General features: G+C 37.5%; 1 protein-coding gene across 1 annotated transcript in view; it reads right to left on the reverse strand.

Moving 5' to 3' along the window:
* Window positions 1-2,735: 2,735 nt before the first annotated feature.
* Window positions 2,736-19,771, reverse strand: part of LOC147866283 (protein DETOXIFICATION 46, chloroplastic-like) — a 30,059-nt gene continuing 13,023 nt past the window's right edge. The window contains exons 4-15 of the mRNA XM_087316733.1: window positions 16,695-16,803; window positions 16,556-16,611; window positions 15,079-15,134; window positions 14,704-14,842; window positions 14,481-14,618; window positions 5,120-5,188; window positions 4,923-5,033; window positions 3,680-3,808; window positions 3,520-3,597; window positions 3,343-3,414; window positions 3,201-3,263; window positions 2,736-3,066 (exon numbers count right to left, since the gene is read on the reverse strand). Of these exons, the coding sequence (XP_087172859.1) occupies window positions 3,001-3,066; window positions 3,201-3,263; window positions 3,343-3,414; window positions 3,520-3,597; window positions 3,680-3,808; window positions 4,923-5,033; window positions 5,120-5,188; window positions 14,481-14,618; window positions 14,704-14,842; window positions 15,079-15,134; window positions 16,556-16,611; window positions 16,695-16,803 (1,086 nt within the window). The 3' untranslated portion in view covers window positions 2,736-3,000. The remainder of the gene's footprint in view (window positions 3,067-3,200; window positions 3,264-3,342; window positions 3,415-3,519; window positions 3,598-3,679; window positions 3,809-4,922; window positions 5,034-5,119; window positions 5,189-14,480; window positions 14,619-14,703; window positions 14,843-15,078; window positions 15,135-16,555; window positions 16,612-16,694; window positions 16,804-19,771) is intronic.

Raw genomic sequence — 19,771 nt, forward strand, 5'->3', positions numbered from 1 at the left:
GATTTCCAATTGGCGTCCTATGCCACCTCTACGTAGCTCTCTGACTCGCGTATCTCAGCCACCTTGGTCAAGTACACATAATGATGCATCATGTACTCATTATACCCATACCGAATAACACGGGTTTTCTAACAAGTTGATCGGCCCAACTTCTCGTTGACCATCTTCACAGCCCTTCTAGCCGATTCTAAGCTCAACTCAGAACCGTCTTTGCACATGACCTCGTCAGATTCGCTTCAATCCGACGTGCCCGCTTCAATGTCGTATTCTGACATCTTCTTCCTACCCTTCTTTCTATAGGTAAACCGTCTCTTCGGCATCACCATTGGGATTGCACGGTCGAGTCTTCATCGCTCACCCGCATGTCGATTGGTTGGTCGTTCCGACTCAGATCCTCATTCGACCCGCTTAGCCAAAATGAGATCAAACTCTCTTTTAGAGTGCCGATTTCTTCCTCATCAATTGGGTCATCCTCACTGGCCTCATCCTTAGAATTCGACATGGAGTCCATGGTGGTTGAATTTGTTAGAGGTTGGTACCAAGAAGCCGATTCGCCAAAAACTACATCGAGGCTAACTCGAACTTGTTTGGTCCGAGGGTTATAGCATTTATAACCCTTCTGCTCATCCGAGTAGCCGACCAAGATACACTTCTCGGCTTTAGGATCAAGCTTCCTTTGCTTCTCCTTCGGCACATGCACATATGTTATGCTACTAAACACCCTCAAGTGCACCAAGTTCGGCTTCTTCTCAAAGTACAATTTGTGTGGCGACACTTTACCTCGACTTGCAGATGTTTGATTCAAAAGGTAAACGACTATTCTAACCGCTTCGAACCATTAGAAGTTGGGCATGCTCTTCTCTTTGAGCATCGCCTTGGTCGTTTCCTCAATCATTCGGTTCATCCTTTCGGCTAGGACGTTTTGCTCCAACATATACCTGTAGGAGAATTCTTGGTGAGTTCCCTCCTGTAGGAAACTGGTAAACTGGTCGAAAAAGTATTCTTTTTCGCCATTGTTCCTAAGACATTTGATTTGTCAACCTGTCTCCTATTCAGCAAAGGCTTTTCACCTTTAGAAAGTAGGAGAAAACTTCGCTTTTCTTTTTGATCAAACATGCCCAAATGTGCCAAGTGAAATCATCGATGAAAGTCATGAAATATCATCTCCCTCCGATTCTCACATTCTATGATGGTCCCCACACATCCGAGTGTATGAAATCGGGTTGATTTTGGCTCCAATTACATTCGTTGGGAAAAGGAAGCCAGTGCTACTTCCCTAATTGGCAAGCTTCATAGACTTGGCCCTTTCGGCCACTAAATTTCGACAAGCCAAAAACGGTGTTCTTGATCTACATTTCTTGAAGCCGTGAGAAGTTGATGTGGCCGATCTACTTGTGCCACAAGTTTGTGTCCAATTTGACCTTCTGTTCTTTGGTGAACATGGCAGTGCCGAAGTCGTTTGTCTCGAGGATAAACATCCTCCCCTTTCCACGCTCTCGAGCGATGATCCATCGTTCCTTGATGAAGCACCCAAGGTGAGTGAACCTAGCTTGCATCCGTAGATCGACGATCTTGCCAACCGACACCAAGTTCTTGGTGATCATCGAGATGTGTAGGACGTTCCTAAAAATAGAGAAATATATATATATATAAATGAATAAATCATACAAATAGAAATTAAGATAAAAAAAGATATATCCATATACACACATATGTATACCAAAATATAGAGAAAAAAACCTCATGTTATAATTGTCAACTAAACTATGAAGCTCTACTCGGGTATAAAACACGAGACTAAATCGCCACATATAATCACAAATATCAACCAACCAATCACCCTCGCATGTAGTAGAGAAAATATTTTACATAATTATATAAAAAGAAAGAGAGAAATAGAGAATATCAAAGTTTTGTAATTGCTTGTTCTTAGATTGAGAAAATGTAATCCATTATTTACCCCTACATTAAGAAACTCATAAAAAAGAACACGCCAATACAAGAAAACATTAATCACAAACTGATAACAATTGTTAGAATCCTAATTCACGTTTAACAATTCTAAAGAGGAAAATAAGGAAGAAAGGGGGTTGATCCACCTCATTCCCGCTAGCTATTGAAGGTGAGAGACAAATCCAAGCCCCCCATCAATGTTGCATACCACTATGTACGAACGTGGAGGCACACGGGTATAACGCTAGAGCTTTGTCAAACTAACTAAGTATCTACACCAAAACAATAAATAAAAGAGATGCATCTTCATGAAGGTAGCTAACCTTCTTATATAGGGTCAAATGTTAGGCTCGTGTGTGTTTTCAATCTGTGAGTATGCTAATGTAGAATACATGGTATTTAGCCCTCACAAACTGTTAATTGGTATTACTCAAAATGTCTACATTTTAAACCAAAACCTAATGATGCAACAGGTCAGGAATTCATCTTTTCACTACGTGTCCTTCCAATTGATTTCATTCAATTGCAAATCAATATAAATGTATTTTATGGAACTCAGAGGCGTAGCAAAGCTTTTACGCAATTCATTTCTAAAGTACACACTTATGATGCTGAAGTGATCGTGTATCAAGTTTTGACTCAACATTAATGGTCCCATACCTACAGAACATATGACTAAGTATTTTATTTGATATTCATTGTGATTATCGTACTGTTGCTGTTTAAATAACCAAGACAGAAAAATGAAAATAATTCTGATAAGAGATGATAGCCTGAAGTACTTTTACCTTTCTCTGTTTTGATAACTAAGAAAGAAAAATGAAAATAAAACTGGTAATGCATGGCAACCTAATAATCTAAGGTATATTTAATGCAAAAATATTCTGCCGTCCATCATCAGGAAAATTAGTTAGAACTGAGAGATGTGATAAGGAAACGATATTTTATAATATACAATCTAGCAAAGTGGTTAATCCCTGGTTGGAACTTGTGATGAGATGCCATCAATCCATGCATCTCAAAGTTTGAAATTTCCATTCAGCATGTTTAGCCATACGTATTTAAGATGCTCTTTTCTGAGGTTAATCTCGATGAAGCCATAAGAAAGCGAATCTACAGACAAACCGGAATCATCAGAAATTGGGAAATAGCTTCCATAGTAGACATAAAGAAAACAATTGAAGTACAGAGTACTAATGTGTGCACACTGCTACTTTCATAACATCTTCTGACACAATGGCACTTACCAACTGAAAGAAAACCATAGACCACCAAAAACCTTGAAGCCCATACCCCAGCATTTTCGATATCTGTATGCATCCTTACCCATGAAGTTTGTACAAGGGAAGCAAGAATAAAATACCATTGATAAATATAATGACATCTTACCACCAACATGATTGATCCGGTAGTAAAACAGGAAACCATACTCAAGCTTAAAAACTGAAGGTCACGTCCAGCCTGTAAATTTTCAAACATGTAATGAATGTCGAAGAAGAAGCAAGATTAAGAGACAAACCAAGATTAAGGTATTTGTTAGGTTTGCATATCTATTAAGGTATTTACCAATAACGTTCCTTCAAGAGCAAGGAGAGGATGAGTAACCAATAGGCCACAAAATAGAGGGAAGCTAATCATGCGCATCTGGTGACAAACAGAAAGAATCAGCATATGCAACTACATGCATACCACAAAGAAAAATGGTCAGCAATATTTCAACTTTTACTTGTCTAATCACTGCCATATCTCTGGTGAAGACTTGAGGACAGATCCATGGGACGCATATCGCTACAATTCCAAGTATCAATGCATTGAAAATGCCAATTACCAACAGTGATTTGAGGAGAACTTGTGCCTATGTTAGCATAAGACTGACTGAATATTATCTGAATTTTTGTCAAGAATGTAGTCATTTTCAAGAAATATTTAAATTAACCATGAAAGGTCCTTTGAAGGAATACATTCCAATGCAAAAGTTGAACATATTCATTAATTTACCCATACATTCTAAGACTGATACTCAAAAACGTGTTTATATGCCTCTAATTCAAGAGATGTACTCCTTGGCTTAGACCTGAGATCAGAGGAAATTATTGTTTTATCTCTCTAGATGTAATTTCTAGAGTCTCATATGTCACTCATCCTTTCAAAGATGTTAATAAATTAAAAGTTAAAATAAATCTAACTTGAGAATCTTACATATATTGATAACAGTATTTTCCTTAGTCATGTTTATTTTTACACTTCACATTTTTACCGAGTTACGTTAACTTTTGGTTGGTTCTCAAAAATGAGAAAACATTTCAAGATGTAATCTCTTGTTTGGTTTTATCGGCCATTTTGGCCTCTTGAAAGATGTTAATATATTTTTCCTCCATGCCCATTACATCTTAATGTTTGGCATATTTTTATGCTCAAAATTTAGTTGGATTTTGTTTCACTGTATTTATTCAACTGTACAATATACCCCCAAAGCAGTATGTTACGACTTTTTGTCCGCAGTCTTAAATTATCATAAATACATGAGTATGTATCACGTGACTTCACAACACTGGAATAGAAGAAGGTAGCATATTCCACAAAGTGTGAACATAATGTATTCTTGATTATGCATGCATTCCGCTGTTTTGTTTATTACCTTTTCTTAACTTGAAATGCTTAAGAAAACCATTTAGATATAAAAATCATTGCTTCATTTTCCCGACCGAAGAATAAGAGAATGATCGTCACCCCATTTCAACCAATTCTTCATAATGAAAATGAAATCTTGCTTTTGAACATATACCTGTATCAAGTGTATTTTAATATCCTTACAAGTGTAAATTTATAGTTATCCCCATATCCTAGAGTTGTCTCTTGTGCATTTAAGTAACAACCAGTTACGTTATTAGTTGATTGCAATGACATAAAATATTTTTTCTTGCAAGAAGATTCACACTACAATACAAGATGAATGCCAGGGAGCCAACCTTCTTTGATTTCGGATTAGGTTTCTGAATTAAAGCTGGCATAAATGATTGGGCAGTTTGTGATAAGGATTCTGCAGGCACAGAAACTGCTGAATACAATCCTACCATAACCTGAATTAAGAACCAAAAGTAGCCTATTTCATTCTGAACAACATAAATTATTATTCTTTTGGTTCTTCCAATCAAGAGCATGATACCTGATGGGCAGCCAATGCTAGAGTTCCCAAGGATGTTGTGAGATAGGTAACAAATGTATAGAAGGAGACCTGAAAATCCAGATACACATGATCCAATGAGTACATATTATTATTCACATGCCATCTGTTAAGTTTATTCAAGTCATAATATCTCGCAACTCGTAGTAGCAAATGAGCAACATTTGACATGAAGTGTAGAACTTTATTACTATCAAATTGTTACTTTTGTGAAAAAGCTTGTGGTTTTGATCCATCCAACATTTTGTGACTCCACGTTTTATAATTCAGAACTCTAGTTTGGTTCCTGAATTACATATCGTGCCAGAAAAAATCCACCTGGGTCCCCGAATCATGAGTCAAAACCCCCACTTGGGCCTTTGACTCACATTTTGTACCAAATCACATTTCAAGATTCAAGAACCCCTATGGATTCCTCAACAACATTTCATTACTCAAAAACCCTGCTTGGGTCCCAATCATATTTTGGAATGAATCACATTGCATGACTCAAAAACCCCACCTCAGTCTCCATGTGGTTTATAAAATGTTAAAACTGTTAAGGAACTCTGCAAATTTAACACTAAAACCTTGCCTGGGTGCACATGTGATTTACAGAATGTTAAAAAATCTTAAGGAACTCTCCAAATTCAACACTTTCCAAGATCTTACTATTTCATATCCTTGTATTGCTCCTAATTGTAGCCCAACAGTAAAGTGTACTATAATGCAGCCTAATTTGCACATTACTAAAAAACATTGTACACAATGGAGCTTAAGTTGTGAAGCAACCATGACATCATTTTAAGGTGAATATGTAGTTTCTTAAAGTTTTGTAAAAACAATCTATACAAAGCACCAACTACCTTTATCCTGAAACAAGTACCAAAATAACAAAGAGCCATGACCTTCCTGAAAGTATGAAGCGATGGCTGATACGCATGTCAGATGATGTCCAATGCATGAGAAGAGTGGCAGATAATCAAACACAGAAATGACAGAAAAAGAAAAGAAAGAGCAATGAAGAGGATAACTATCAGTGCATTTTCTACTTGATCGGTGCCAAATCCGATGACTGGAAAATACGTACGATTCATAGTATTTTGTGCTACTACATTAAGTACCACATTAACAAAACAATAAGCAATATGGTTAACTAGCTTTAAGGTATAGTGTGTATAATACGTTCCATGAGGTATTATACAAACGTAACCATGAAATATGTGTACATAAAAACAATGTTTTGCAATGCACATGAAAGGCCTAAACTTAACAAAACACATTTAGTCACCCATGTAATGATAAAGCACTTGATTGAAGGAGCAGAAAATACTCTCCCGTGTAACAACCATCTCTTGTACCTGAAAAAATAGCATTCACTATCTCTGGTAGACCTATTGTCTCGGCAGCTGATTACGTGTTACAAGGCTTTGAGTTGAAGGATGGATGCACAAAGATAATATACACTAGGAATCAGACTGGGCTGACTAAATACCAATTTCCCCACGAGATAGTTGATGTGTATAATTGTGGAGTACACAATAGCATGCTAGATTGGGATCCTTTCATACCCATACTTGGTTCATGCATCAACTATAAGCCATTGGTGTCCCTGTCCATGAGAAATAACTCTCTTTGTGTTGATTGAGTGATGGGGGAAGTTATGCCTTGTATGAATCCGTGTTAGAAAGAAAGAAATAGAGATATATTAACGTCTATTAAGAGGCCAAAATGGCCTATAAGACCAAACAAGAGATTACATCTTAAGTGTTCTCATCTTTGAGAACAACAAATCAAAATAAAATAAATATTACTAAGTAAATATAAAAATAAATGAGATAGAATGAGACTAGAGAATCTGGTTTTTGGCATACTACAATGATAAACCTGGTATTCTTGTGATTCTACTCCTTGATTACAAAATTGGCAAATTCTTTTTTCTAGAGGTATTCTCTAACTGATGCGATGAAGTTTGCAGCTGCCCCATCACACTACGCAGCGCATAAATAGATGTATGTCCATATAAGATGGCCTGATAATGAATCTATCCTATGATGCGTGTTACAAGTGTCTTGGTAGTGGGCCATCTTGGTACCAAGTGATATTTTGGGGCTGATCCATGTTACCTTGTTTTCCAAGTTAATAATATCACTTTAGATCACTTTGTTCATATTTACATTAGGACAGTCCAAGCTATATTGGAACTGAGGTAGTGCATTTATGCTTATGCCATGTGACTAGAACTAGTGTACATTTCAGCATACCAACTATGAATGTCTTCATTTTCATACAATTGTCTTGATGACATATGTGCCAACTTTGGGTACCTTCGTTTAGGGAGCTCCCATAGACGTTGGATACAAGTCATTGATTGGAACAATGCCTCAATGATTTTAGGAGCCGCTCCCATCTTTGCCACTGTGATTATAGGGTCATTGTTAGGAAAAGTGTGAGCTCCCAAAGGGTTCTCAAAGGCTGTGGCTAGCACAATAAGATTAAATCAATGATGCTTTGTGTATTTCCAAAAAACCTTTGACATTGTCGCACATGCTCACCCATTGTTGTCCATGTAGATATGCAATGGGAAATCTATGCATGATATAAATCCGTGTTAGGAATAGTCCAATCTCCAAATTGTATGCTATAGCAAGAACAAATTTTGCTAAAACTGTGTACAAAATAATGAAAGAGAGATGGCGTGGTTAGATCCAAAGTGCCAAAGGAGTGATATGGGGGAGTGGACTACTATGCAAGGAGAAAGAAAGAAAGAAAGAAAGAAAGATATATTAATGTCTTTTAAGAGGCCAAAATGGCCTATAAGACCAAATACGAGATTACATCTTAAGTGTTGTCTCGTCTTGAGAACAAATCAAAATGAAATAAATATTACACAGTAAATATAAAAATAAATAACATGAAAAGAAAATTAATGAGGGAATCTGGTTTTTGGCACATGTGAGATCCTCAAATTAGGTATATTGTAGGTTTTGTCTTTGAAAGATCTCTAGCATAGGTCGATCCAGAATGGAAATGTGTCCGAAGCGAGGGAAGCACCTACAATGGCGGGAGATAATGGCTTTTATCTGTCGATGACAAGGGTGTCGAGGTCGTGGTCCATGGGGCCGAGCCTATGTGCACGGCAAATTGCCATTGCCCGATCAATTGTAACCCCTTTGTTATATCCTGGGGTTGACTTCTAGCATTAGGAGTGATGGGGCTAAAGAAAGTTGTGATTGTTCTTTGTGGATAAGCTTGTGTGGTTGTATCCTTCAACAACTTTTCCCAATGTCTCTTGAGGTCTAGCAAGAGAAGTCCTAAGCATCGTTGGTCCTCATGTTCCATTACCTTGCGTAGTGGGCCAAAGCCTTCTTTAAAGAGGCAACGGTATCTCCCTTTGATTTCATAAAAGACACTACAATGACGAACATAGTGTTCTTCAGATTCCACTCCTTGACGACACAATTCGCAAATTCTCTCTTCTAGAGGTAGTCTTGTATATCTGCCTACCTCAAACTGTAGCTGATGTGATGAAGTTCACAGCTGCCCTATCACACTACACAACGCATAGGATAGATGTATGTCCATATAAGGTGGCCTGATGACAAATCCATCCTCCAATGCATGTAAGAAGTGTGTCTTATAGTGGGCCATCTTTGTACCAAGTAGTATTTTGGGGCTGATCCATGTTATCTTGTTTTCCAAGTTAATAATATCAGTTCGGATCACTCTATTCTTTTCTACTTTGGTCATATTTAGATGGGGACAGTCCAAGCTATATTGGAACGGGGGTAGTGCATTTATACTCATGCCATGCGATTCGAACCATTGCTACATTTCAGCATACCAACAATGAGTGTCTCCATTTTCAGCCAGTTGTTTTGATGACATAAGTGCCAACCTTGGGTACCTTCATTTATGGAGCTCCCAAAGACGTTGGATAAATGTCACTGATCGGAACGCCTCGGTTATTATAGGCGCTGCTCCCATCTCTGCCCGGATTATATCATGGGGCACCGATGCTTTGCACCTTATCATGCGAGCAATCATTGACACTAAAGGTCTCTCTAAATCTTTCCAATGATTTTCCTTATTAAGACTCGGTCCCCATGTCTCTACTCCATAGAGAAGAGTTGGTGTGACAAGTGTATCAAATAACCATAGCTTAGTCCGTGGCTCTTGGAACTCCAAATGTGCATATTGTCTCTCGAGAGCACCAAGGGCTGCATATGCACGAGAAAGTCGGGCACAAGCAGCCTCTTGTAAGGCGAACCTAGGTCCTGTAAATGTTACTCCTAGGTATGTGTAGGAGCGTCCACCTTTTCCTCTCCCAAGAAGAATTCTGGTTCTGATATTGTTACCCATGCTTGGGTGGTGTTAAACACCATCACTTTAGTTTTATTCATGTTGATTGACAAACCTTTGTCCGTACAAAATAATTTTAAGGCATTTAGATGTTTTTGTAGTCCCTCCGAAGAGTCAGAAATCAGTACAATATCATCAGCATATAGTAATATTTGTATAACTATACCTGCGAGGTGTGCTCCGGAACCCCGAATCTCTCTATGTACTGTGATACCTCATCTATATAGAGACCGAAGAGTGTGGGAGATAGTGGGTATCCTTGCTTCACGCCAATTGTGCTAGCCACCGCCTCTGACAAGCCCTTAGAAGACCGCACTTTTCTTGACACAGATTCATAGAGTGCATAGATTCCCCATTGCATATCTATAGGAACACCCAGGGCTTCTAGCCGCTGCATAAGCTGAGCATGTGGCACAGTGTCAAAGGCTTTTCGAAAATCCACAAAGCAGCAATAAATCCTCTTATTGTGGGCTCCGCCCTCCTCAATAAGGGCCCGGAGGGTGAATATGTGATCCAAAGTTGTGAACCCCTTCCGAAAGCCTGCTTGTCCAATTGAACGGCAGCCATTTTGCTATGCCCATATACTCAATTCTGATTCTAGAATCGAGCCATATAGTTTAGCCAAGTAATGGCCAATCATGATTGTCCTATAGTTGCTTGGCATCATGGGGTCTCCACTCTTAAGGATTGGCACAATGGTATGCTGAGTCCATCTAGTAGGAAAAACCTTCCCACATGGCCCTATTAAAGATGTGTGCTAGCAATGGGAGCAAGGTGTCACAAGCATAAATAAAGTGCTCACCCACCAATCCATCATGATCTTGGGCCTTCCCAAATTGTAGCCGATCAATGGCATTTCTTACATTTTGTGGTGTAAAGAAGGTTGATTCATGTGGGCGTGAGGCATTTGGGTGGGGAAGAGGAGGTTGCCCCGGGATATCATATAGAACCTTTGCATATTCCGGCCACACCTGAGGTAAGGTCAGTTGTGAGGTGGGTTGCCTCCCATTAAACATTTTCCATGTTCTTTTACTCTCTTGTCCTAGAAACATGCGATACAAATGATCTTCAAATTCAGCCAAATACAATCTCTTCTTCTTCCTCACGAGGCGTTGGAAGGTTGCTCTCGCTTGGTTGTGTGTATAAATACCCCGAGTTACATCACGTTGCAAGCATCTCCTTGTATCACGGTATTCCTCATTATACCAACTATTTTGTATTACTCTACCGAGTTTGGGGGGATTGGCCGTTGTGTGAGGGAAGGCATTTGTGGCTGCTTTATGCAATGATTTGGATAAACCTTAGGTAAGTTCTTCAAGGGGTGCGAAAGGATCCAAATCTAGCATGCCATTGTATACACCGCAACTACACACATCAATTGTCTCGCGAGTGAATAGATACTTAGCCAGACCACTCTCCTTAGCATATACATCCTTTGTGCATCCATCCTTTACCTCAAAGCATAGATATGCATGATCAGCTACCAAGCCAATAGGTCTTCCCGATATAGTGAACACTTTTATTTCAGGTATAAGAGATGGAGATCCCATTAGATAATCGATTGTGCTTGCACTCATATCTTGAGCTTGTCGCTTTAGATCAACCTCTTCCGCCATAACTTCTCCATAAACATCCTCGTTGGTGTTAAACATAGTTGTTTGTTTGTGCATTGAAATCTCCTAATAGTATTATGTCCCCCATAGTGGCAAATCTTATGATATCATCATGTAGTGGTAGATATGGTAATTCACCTAGAGGTGCAAAATGTAGAGAAAACCCTAGCCGCTAAAGTCCCTATCTCATTATGACAGATTTGGGACCAATTCTTATTGATAAGTAACTTTTAGGTTATTTGGGCATGTTCACACTTGGCCAATGACCAAGAGTTATAAAGATAATGTAAATGCCTACAACCCCCCAAAATGGGGCCCAAAACATAGTAAATATGTGTCTAGGAACCTCTCGAAGGGAGCTTTCACATGGAAGGGTCAAAATATACAAAAAGGAGAGTAATTGGGCCTTTATCCCCAACAAATATAGTGGAAGTGCTAATCATGATATTTGATCTTTACGATAGGAAATTAAGTACCCTATTAAAAATGTTAGCACTACAAACTGAAGTTATCCTATTCATTAGAAAGAGCGCATTAGTAGCACGTGGGAAATTATATATGGAGGACATTTCTTTTAAAGAAAGGAATTAAGAAATCTCAAAGAAAAACAAAAACAAAAAAACAACCGCTTTACATAAAGCATTTTAACTAAATAGGAGTGTCGCCTCTTTGGATTCTTCAACCACCTCATCAATTCATCAATTTAATTTGAGTTTTTACATAGGGAGTTTTTATTTCAAAGTACCAATCCCCCTTCTTGTGTAGTCTGAAAACGAAATGCTGATTTAGTTCCATAGGTCAAAATTGGCCTCCTCATGGACAATAAAACATCTATTCTATTCTATTAGCTATTCATTCTAGGACCTTGCTGATCAAAATTCATCGATCACTCAAGAGACTTATCTATTTGGATGGTGGGCTCTTTTCATGCTCATAAGAATTATTCTATTTTCCTAGAACTCTTTGAACAGAAAAGTTGTTATGAACAGGATTTACAATTGTAGCTAAAGATTCAAATCTCCTTATTTCATTTAAACTTGCCAACATTCGTAGAAAGCATCATCAAAACACATCCTGAAGAAAGATGAAGAAAATGTGAGGTATTGAGAAGTTGCTGAATATTGAGGTATGCTTAGTTACGCATCCTAGTTGGAGTTAACTTCGAAAGCATTCAACATTGAGTAAACTTAAGATCAAAATGAACCTTTAAGATGAGTGGTACCGTGACACACATTAGAAGGTATTGGTACTACTTGAGGCATTTTTGAGAGCAATTGACTTGATTGAAACTTCTCATTTAGTAAAAATTGAAGCATCCAAAAAACCTAATTGCAAAGATGCAAGTCATGATTGAAACTCCTCATGTAAATTGATACATCCAAAAAACCTGATTGTAGAGATACAAGTCATGATTGAAATATGAACTTGAATATAAATGGCATGTTTACTTGGGTAAATTTGGAGGGACACATCACCTATGGATCGCTTAAAAGTAAATGAGCTCTATTGGTGTATGTTGTTGATTTAATTGTTCAACATAGCATAGGAATATGCATGCCTTATTTTTATTGGTAGGTTGAATCCTCAAATTTGAAATGATGTTATTTGAATATTAGGGCGCTTAAACAATAGATTATTTTAGTTGTTCGTTGCAAAATGCATCATATGCTTTTTTTTAAAACCCTTCATTCTACATTTGAGGGAATGTTGCAAAATCTCCACGTCAAAGGTGAAAGTAACAAGTGTGTAGGAACATGTGTTACTGAAGATCTTTGACAAGCAAAAATCTACAACATTTTAGGATTATGAGAGTAGAAGTGGCAATAGTTGATGGGGTTAGCCAGTTGGATGTTGGTTCGAGAAGGACTTCATTGTAGCAATAAATGGATCCCGTGGACATGGATGTTTTGTAGGGTTTTGGGATGGAAGTGACTGAGTTTGAAAGCCTGGATTGATGCATATACTTAGATTACATCAAAGAAAGCTCCTAAGATATTGCACGTACGTAGGCCCAGCCCCATGTAACACGACCTCAACACCCATGTCATCCACAGGTAAAGGCCGCTATCTCCCACCATTGCAAGTGCTTCCCTCACTTTAAAGACCTCTCTCCATTCTGGATTGACCTAAGCTAGAGATCTTTCGAAGACAAAAGTTATAATATACCTAACTTCAAAATCTCACATGTGCCGAAAACCAGATTCTTTCATCTCTTTTTATCTTCTTTAGTTTTACTTTTACTGAGTAATATTTATTTTATTTTGATTTGTTGTTCTCAAAGACAACTAAGATGTAATCTCTTGTTTGGTCTTATAGGTCATTTTTGCCTCTTAAAAGACATTAATATATCTATATTTCTTTATTTGATACATTAATCTGTCAAGAGTTCTTGTAATATTTCTATAAGATATCATTCTTGATTGAGGAGGCAGACACAATATTCTTCCCGAGCATCATCACAATATCCATGTCTGACCAAAGTTTTAAATGCCCATCTGCGATCGAGACGCATGCAGCTTTTTTTAACTGATGAATGCCATTCAGTGAGTCTTGGAGTAACATTTTGCTGAGCTTTGCTTATTCGATTGAGAGGAGAAAGAAAGATGCATGCCTTATTTTTATTGGTAGGTTGATTCCTCAATTTTCAAATGATATTTGAATATTAGGGCGCTTAAACAATGGATTATTTTAGTTGTTCATTGCAAAATCATAAATGCATCATATGTTTTTTAAAGCCCTTCATCCTACAATTGAGGGAATGTTGAAAAGTCCCCGTGTCAAAGGTGAAAGTAACAAGTGTGTAGGAACATGTGTTACTCAAGATCTTTGACAAGCAAAAATCTACGACATTTTAGAATTATGTGAATAGAAGTGGGAATAGTTGATGGGTTCCATTCCAGACAGGGCACTTACAACAGAGAATCATTTCACGTGTTATTTTCAAAATGCCATCAAAGATGCAATGCTCCCGAGAAAGCTTCAAACTCTGAGATTATTAGGGTATAAGATAAGTGATATATGCTTAGAAATAAAGCCAAGTAGAAATTTCCGGGTCATGAAAGGATGTAAGATGAGAAATTTTCATGATAATTTGACCATAGAGTATTCAGCACTATTCTTCAAGGTTGGTTACGTATAACCAGAAGAGACAGCTTACTTAATGTTGCTTATGGTGTTTTGGTGTTTTGTTTCCATGCCAAATATCACAGTAAATTGGTTTATGTCAAAGAAGGTAAATGGGGATAGATTTTCTTGTGGAGTTAAATACATGTTGCTTAAACCTGTGCGCACATGATGGTACATACACAGGGTAGCAAGTCTTAAGTACTATATACGATATAAACTTCATGACTTGGAAAAACATCATAGATATAATCTATATGACTCACCTTTGAAAGCATTGTTAGTAGGACTGGACCAGCAAGCTTTATCATAAACAATAATTCCTTGAACGAAGGTACACGAAAGGCTACGGGATTGTAACCTTTCTCCTGAAGTGACCTCAGCATCAGGAATCCAGCAACATACTTACATCATATCCACAAAAAGCAGTTAGGTTGAAAGATTCCAGATAAGCAAAATATCATTTCATTTCAGTCCATTTAATGATACCTGAGACAACATTGTAGCCCAAGCTGCACCAGCAATTCCAAAATTCAAGTAAGTGCAAAACAACATATCCCCGAAAGCATTCACCAAACTTGCAATACCCAGAATTTTCAACGGGCTCCATGAGTCCTGCATGCCAAGACTACAACATGATACTCTTAAAGTTCAGTCATCTTTAAAGTTCTAAAACAATGAGAAATGATAAACACTCAACTATTTATGATGATACATGCAAGATTGCATAATGTATTAAAATAGATATTGAAAAATTCACTGTATTCACATGTCGATTCATGGATGATACAAGAAAATTTGGAAAATACATGTCAAACTTAGATTCCTAAACACACTAATGATCTCACTGACAGAAAATATTACCTCGCACTCTGTGCTACCAAGCCAACCAGTACAATAGGCCATGCCAATCCCCTAATCTGTTTACAACATCTCAATACACAGAAAAAAAATTCACATTTTTAACTTTAATTTTTTTTTAAAATAGATATATAGTATTTTCAATAATCACTTACCAATCCTGTTATCTATAAAGCATGACCAATCACTTTTATGAACAAACTATGCACATGTGGATGTGCATACTTTTACAGGCAGGTAAATTCTTCCAGAATTTTGAATGCTTAGCCTTTATACTGGACTATAAGGAATGCTTAAATTGTGACTTCTATGGTCTCACCAAATGTGACATCTCACTAAAACTTTAATATATGGTACTTCTAATAACCTTCTGTACAAATTCTTGTATCAATACAACATGATCACGGACTTTCATGAAATATACATGTGTTAGCATGTACATGCTCTACGGAGATAAAATCTTCCAGAATTTTGATTTTCAGACTTTATATTGGACTATAAGGAATGCTTGAACAGTGGCAATATTCCATCAGCATCATTGATACACCATTCTGACTTTTTTACTCCTGCAAGAAATCTCATATATTGCTGCTATATTAGGTATTAGGAACATGCACATTCTTTTACACTACACTATACGTTACTATGCGAATTTCGATAAGGGGATAAAAATCCAACATGAACGTACAAATAGTTCTATAAAAACACATCTTAAGACAACATTCTAACAGAAAAGCAAAAGCTTTCTTTTGAAATTGAAGGATGATAAAGGATTAATAATCAAGTCTTCATGTAAATTACCACGAAACTGCCACTTGATATATTCTTCAAAACATTTTGTCTTCAGAAGAATCAACGAACAACTTCTGCTAAATATAATCCATCCAAACTTTCATGCCCATTTGGGCAGTTAAGAGATCGGGGATAAGGCATCAACAATGATTGGTTTAGTACTCTGGGATTTAACTAAAACAGATCTCGTGACAAAGTAAAGAGGCACAATTTTTATCTGAAGTAAATAAACAGTCATGTTACAGTATGCAGCATACATAGAACCCATTAGCACCAGTGTGCCTATCTCTATTCTATGCACCCAGTCTTCTGAGTTTGCGCAGATCTGGGAACATATAAAGTAACAAATGATCTTACATAGGAAATTCTAGGTTTTGGAAGGAGTAATCTCTTGTGTCTATACACACACAAGGTCTTATAAGAATTTTTCATCTCAATTGTAGCTCCTATACTGATTTTCCACCTCCAATTTAGCTTCTATATCAGGTTATCTCACTTCTAGTTCACTTTGGTTGTTTGATCCTTACAATTGAAGAGTTGGGTTGAATAATTTCTCTTGAATTTTACATAATCTAGGATTATGAAATTTCAACTGAAGTTCAAGAAACATGATAGCTTAATACGAAAATCAGCATTTATTAAACCACCATAATATTCGGTTGATTTGGCATAACCTTGCATTTCATACCTTCACATATGAACATGCAGCAGGAAGCAGTTTAACATTTTCTGGTCCAATAAAAGCTATACAAAAGAAAAGAACACAAAATAAGAAACTAACGTTTTTGCAGATCTAACAAACATGACAAGCATATACTTATTATTACCTTCCAATAACCTTTGGGAAAATACACTTGTAATCATTAGCATACATATCCCACATGCTAAAGCAACAGACAAAAGTGCAGATAGATGGCGCGCTGCTTCTTGTTTGTCCTACAAAAGATAAACATAACAGTCTTTAAAAATTTATCCTATTTCTTCGAAATAAACAATTCCTTCGTAACCATGGGTTACGAGGAATAATCCTCACATATATACCCTGGATATGTCCATGAAATATTATCAGTAACTCTGCCTGTGTAATGTAAGGAAAGAGGTCCCTCCATTCTAAGGTGACTATAAAATGTCATATTAGATTCATCAGTCTAAAGTAAATAGCATATATGATGGGGCTGATCAATGTTATTTTGTTTTCTGAGTTGGTAATATAACTTTACATCACTCTTTTCTTTTCCACTTTGGTCATGATTAGATGGGGATATTGGAAAGAGGATAGTCCATTATGTTTATGCCATGTGCCTCGAACCATCATTGCATTTTAGCATATTACCAATGAATATATCCATTTTCAGCAAGCTCTATAGTGCCAACCTTCAGTACCTTCGTTTATGGAGTTCCCAAAGCATTTGGATAATGGTCACTGATCAAAATAATGCCTCAATGACTATTGGGGCTCCTACCATATCTTGCCCGGATTATATAAAGGGGTCCTAACACTATTCTCCTTGTGATGGGGGAAATCATTGAATTTTAAGGTTCTCTAAATCTTTCCAAATATTTGCTTTATTAAGACTTGGTCTCCAAGTTTCTTTATGGTAAAGAAGAGTTGGGGTAACCCCTGTACCAATGTGTATCAAATAGCCACAATTCAGTTTGTGGCTCTTGGAACTACAAATGTGAACATTGTCTTTCAAGAGTACCTAGGGCTGCAAATCCACCAGAAAGTTGAGCACAGGTGTTAAATACCATCACCTTAGTTTTATCAATGTTTACCAACATACCTTTGTCTGTAAAAAATAGTAAACTTACCAGCAAACTTACCGCACAAAACCTTTTTAATATGTTTGGCTGTTTTTGTAGTCCTTCCAAACAGTCGAAGATCAACACAATATCAACAGATTATGTTAATATTTATATTTCTATACCTCCTAGGCATGCTCCCAAACTGTTGAATTTCTCTATCATATGATACTCTTCACATATCTAAAGAGACCGGAGAGAGTGGGTGATAGTGGGCATCCTAGTTTTACTCCAATTGTGCCAGCCACAACCTCCGACAACCCTATGGAAAAACGCAGTATTCTTGATACAGATTCATACATTGCATAGATTCTCCATTCTATATCTACAGGCACAAAAAGGGCTTCTAGCTTTGCATGAGCTGAGCTTGCAGTTCAATGTCAAAGGCTTTCCAGAAATCCACAAAGTAGTAATAAATCCTCTTATAATGGGTTTCACAGCCATTTCTCTCTGCCCATATACTGAATTTTAACTCCAGGATCAAGCCACATAGTTTAACCAGATAAAGGTTAATCATGATTGGCCTATGATTCCTCAGCATCTTGAAGATGGGCACAAGGGTATGTTCTGTCAACCTTGTTAGTAGGAAAACCTTCTAATAAAGCTCAATTGAAGTTGTGTGCTAGTAATGGGAGCATGTTAGCCGGTCGGCTACCCAGTGTCGCAAGGTCAGAGTCGGACAAGTGTGGACAAGAGTCGGAGTCAGAGTGAGCAATGTTCGGAGTCGACAATGTGAACAGGTGTCGGAAATTAAAATAGAATTAATATAATTTCACCAAGTAAAAATATATAGTAAGTTAGTTAGAACAGTTTTGTTGTAGTTCTTGCTGATTCAAGACAACCAGGTATCGGTGTTCGGGATGACTTTCCGGATGCGCAACTGTTTCGGGTGGAAGCTAAGAATAGGACAGAAGTTGATGACGAAATCGCTGACTTATGGATCACCGAAATGATGGTATTCCTTAGTACCGGATAACCACCTGACAGCATGTCACCTTATGAACGGAAACGACTTTTACTACAATAACTTCTCCATATATAGCCTCATTTGTGTCACACAGTTTTTTGTTCATCCTTAGTTCATACATTCTCCTAATACTCGAATCTTATGATATCGTTCTCCGAATAGTTCATACATTCTCCTAGTAGTCCATGAATTCTCTTACATTCTCCATTTAGTTCATGCATTCTCCTAAAGTAATTGTGCATATGGTGATTCTTCATGAAGTGCAAACCTCAAATTGGAAGGTGGAAAGTAGCAAATTACAATACATAGCTCCATAGGATCCTCTCTTTTGATTCATACCCACATAGAATGTATATCGACATCCTAATGCACAACATGCAATCTATCATTGAGCTCCATTTAGTACAATACAGCCACTTCTCCAAAGCGTCTACTGCTTCCTGATATCAATGGTTGGGCACAACACACTGTTGGAGGGTGGCAGGTCCATACCTGCACTCTCTTTCATCTTTATTATCTCTCCACTACATTCTCTCTTTTCCCAAATCCTTCTCTCTCTAGAATCTGTAACTCTTTAAATACCTTCTCTCTCTAGAATCTGCAATGCTTTAAATGCCTTTTCTCTCTTCTACTTTTTTCAAGATATCCCCTTTTATTCCTAGTCTTTTGTACCTGTTTGGTAGTACAAGAGTCACTTAACTACCAAACAACCATTTCACCCACATTCCCCAATTTTATATAAATATGCTATACCAGCCTCTTTTGTATAGTATTATTTTCTGTTGCTACTTACAAACAAGCACAACTCTTTGGTTGTGTCTCTACCAAACCTGTTCCTCTCTGTTTTCTGCCCAGTAAAGATTCCTAGAACCTATATTGTTCCCTCTGCCCTCAGTATCTCATACCCTGTACCTGCTGTCCTAAGACAGCATGGAGTCTGAATGGGCAGAAAATGAAAAGATGGATCTTAACACACATGACGAGGGTTCAGATCCATGGAAGACCCCAAGAAGATACCATAGACGAAAAGGACAGGATGGAAGCACCCCGAATAACGTTAGGAGGGCGCACAAGGCACCCAGAACACAGGCCCCATTCGACATTCCATTTGATGTCGAAAATGGGAAATATGAT

This window comes from Azolla caroliniana, unplaced genomic scaffold (genome assembly GCF_043228905.1).
Source record: "Azolla caroliniana isolate FFs.n. ecotype wild unplaced genomic scaffold, voAzoCaro1.0.p SCAF_3, whole genome shotgun sequence".
NCBI classification, from domain to species: Eukaryota; Viridiplantae; Streptophyta; class Polypodiopsida; order Salviniales; family Salviniaceae; genus Azolla; species Azolla caroliniana.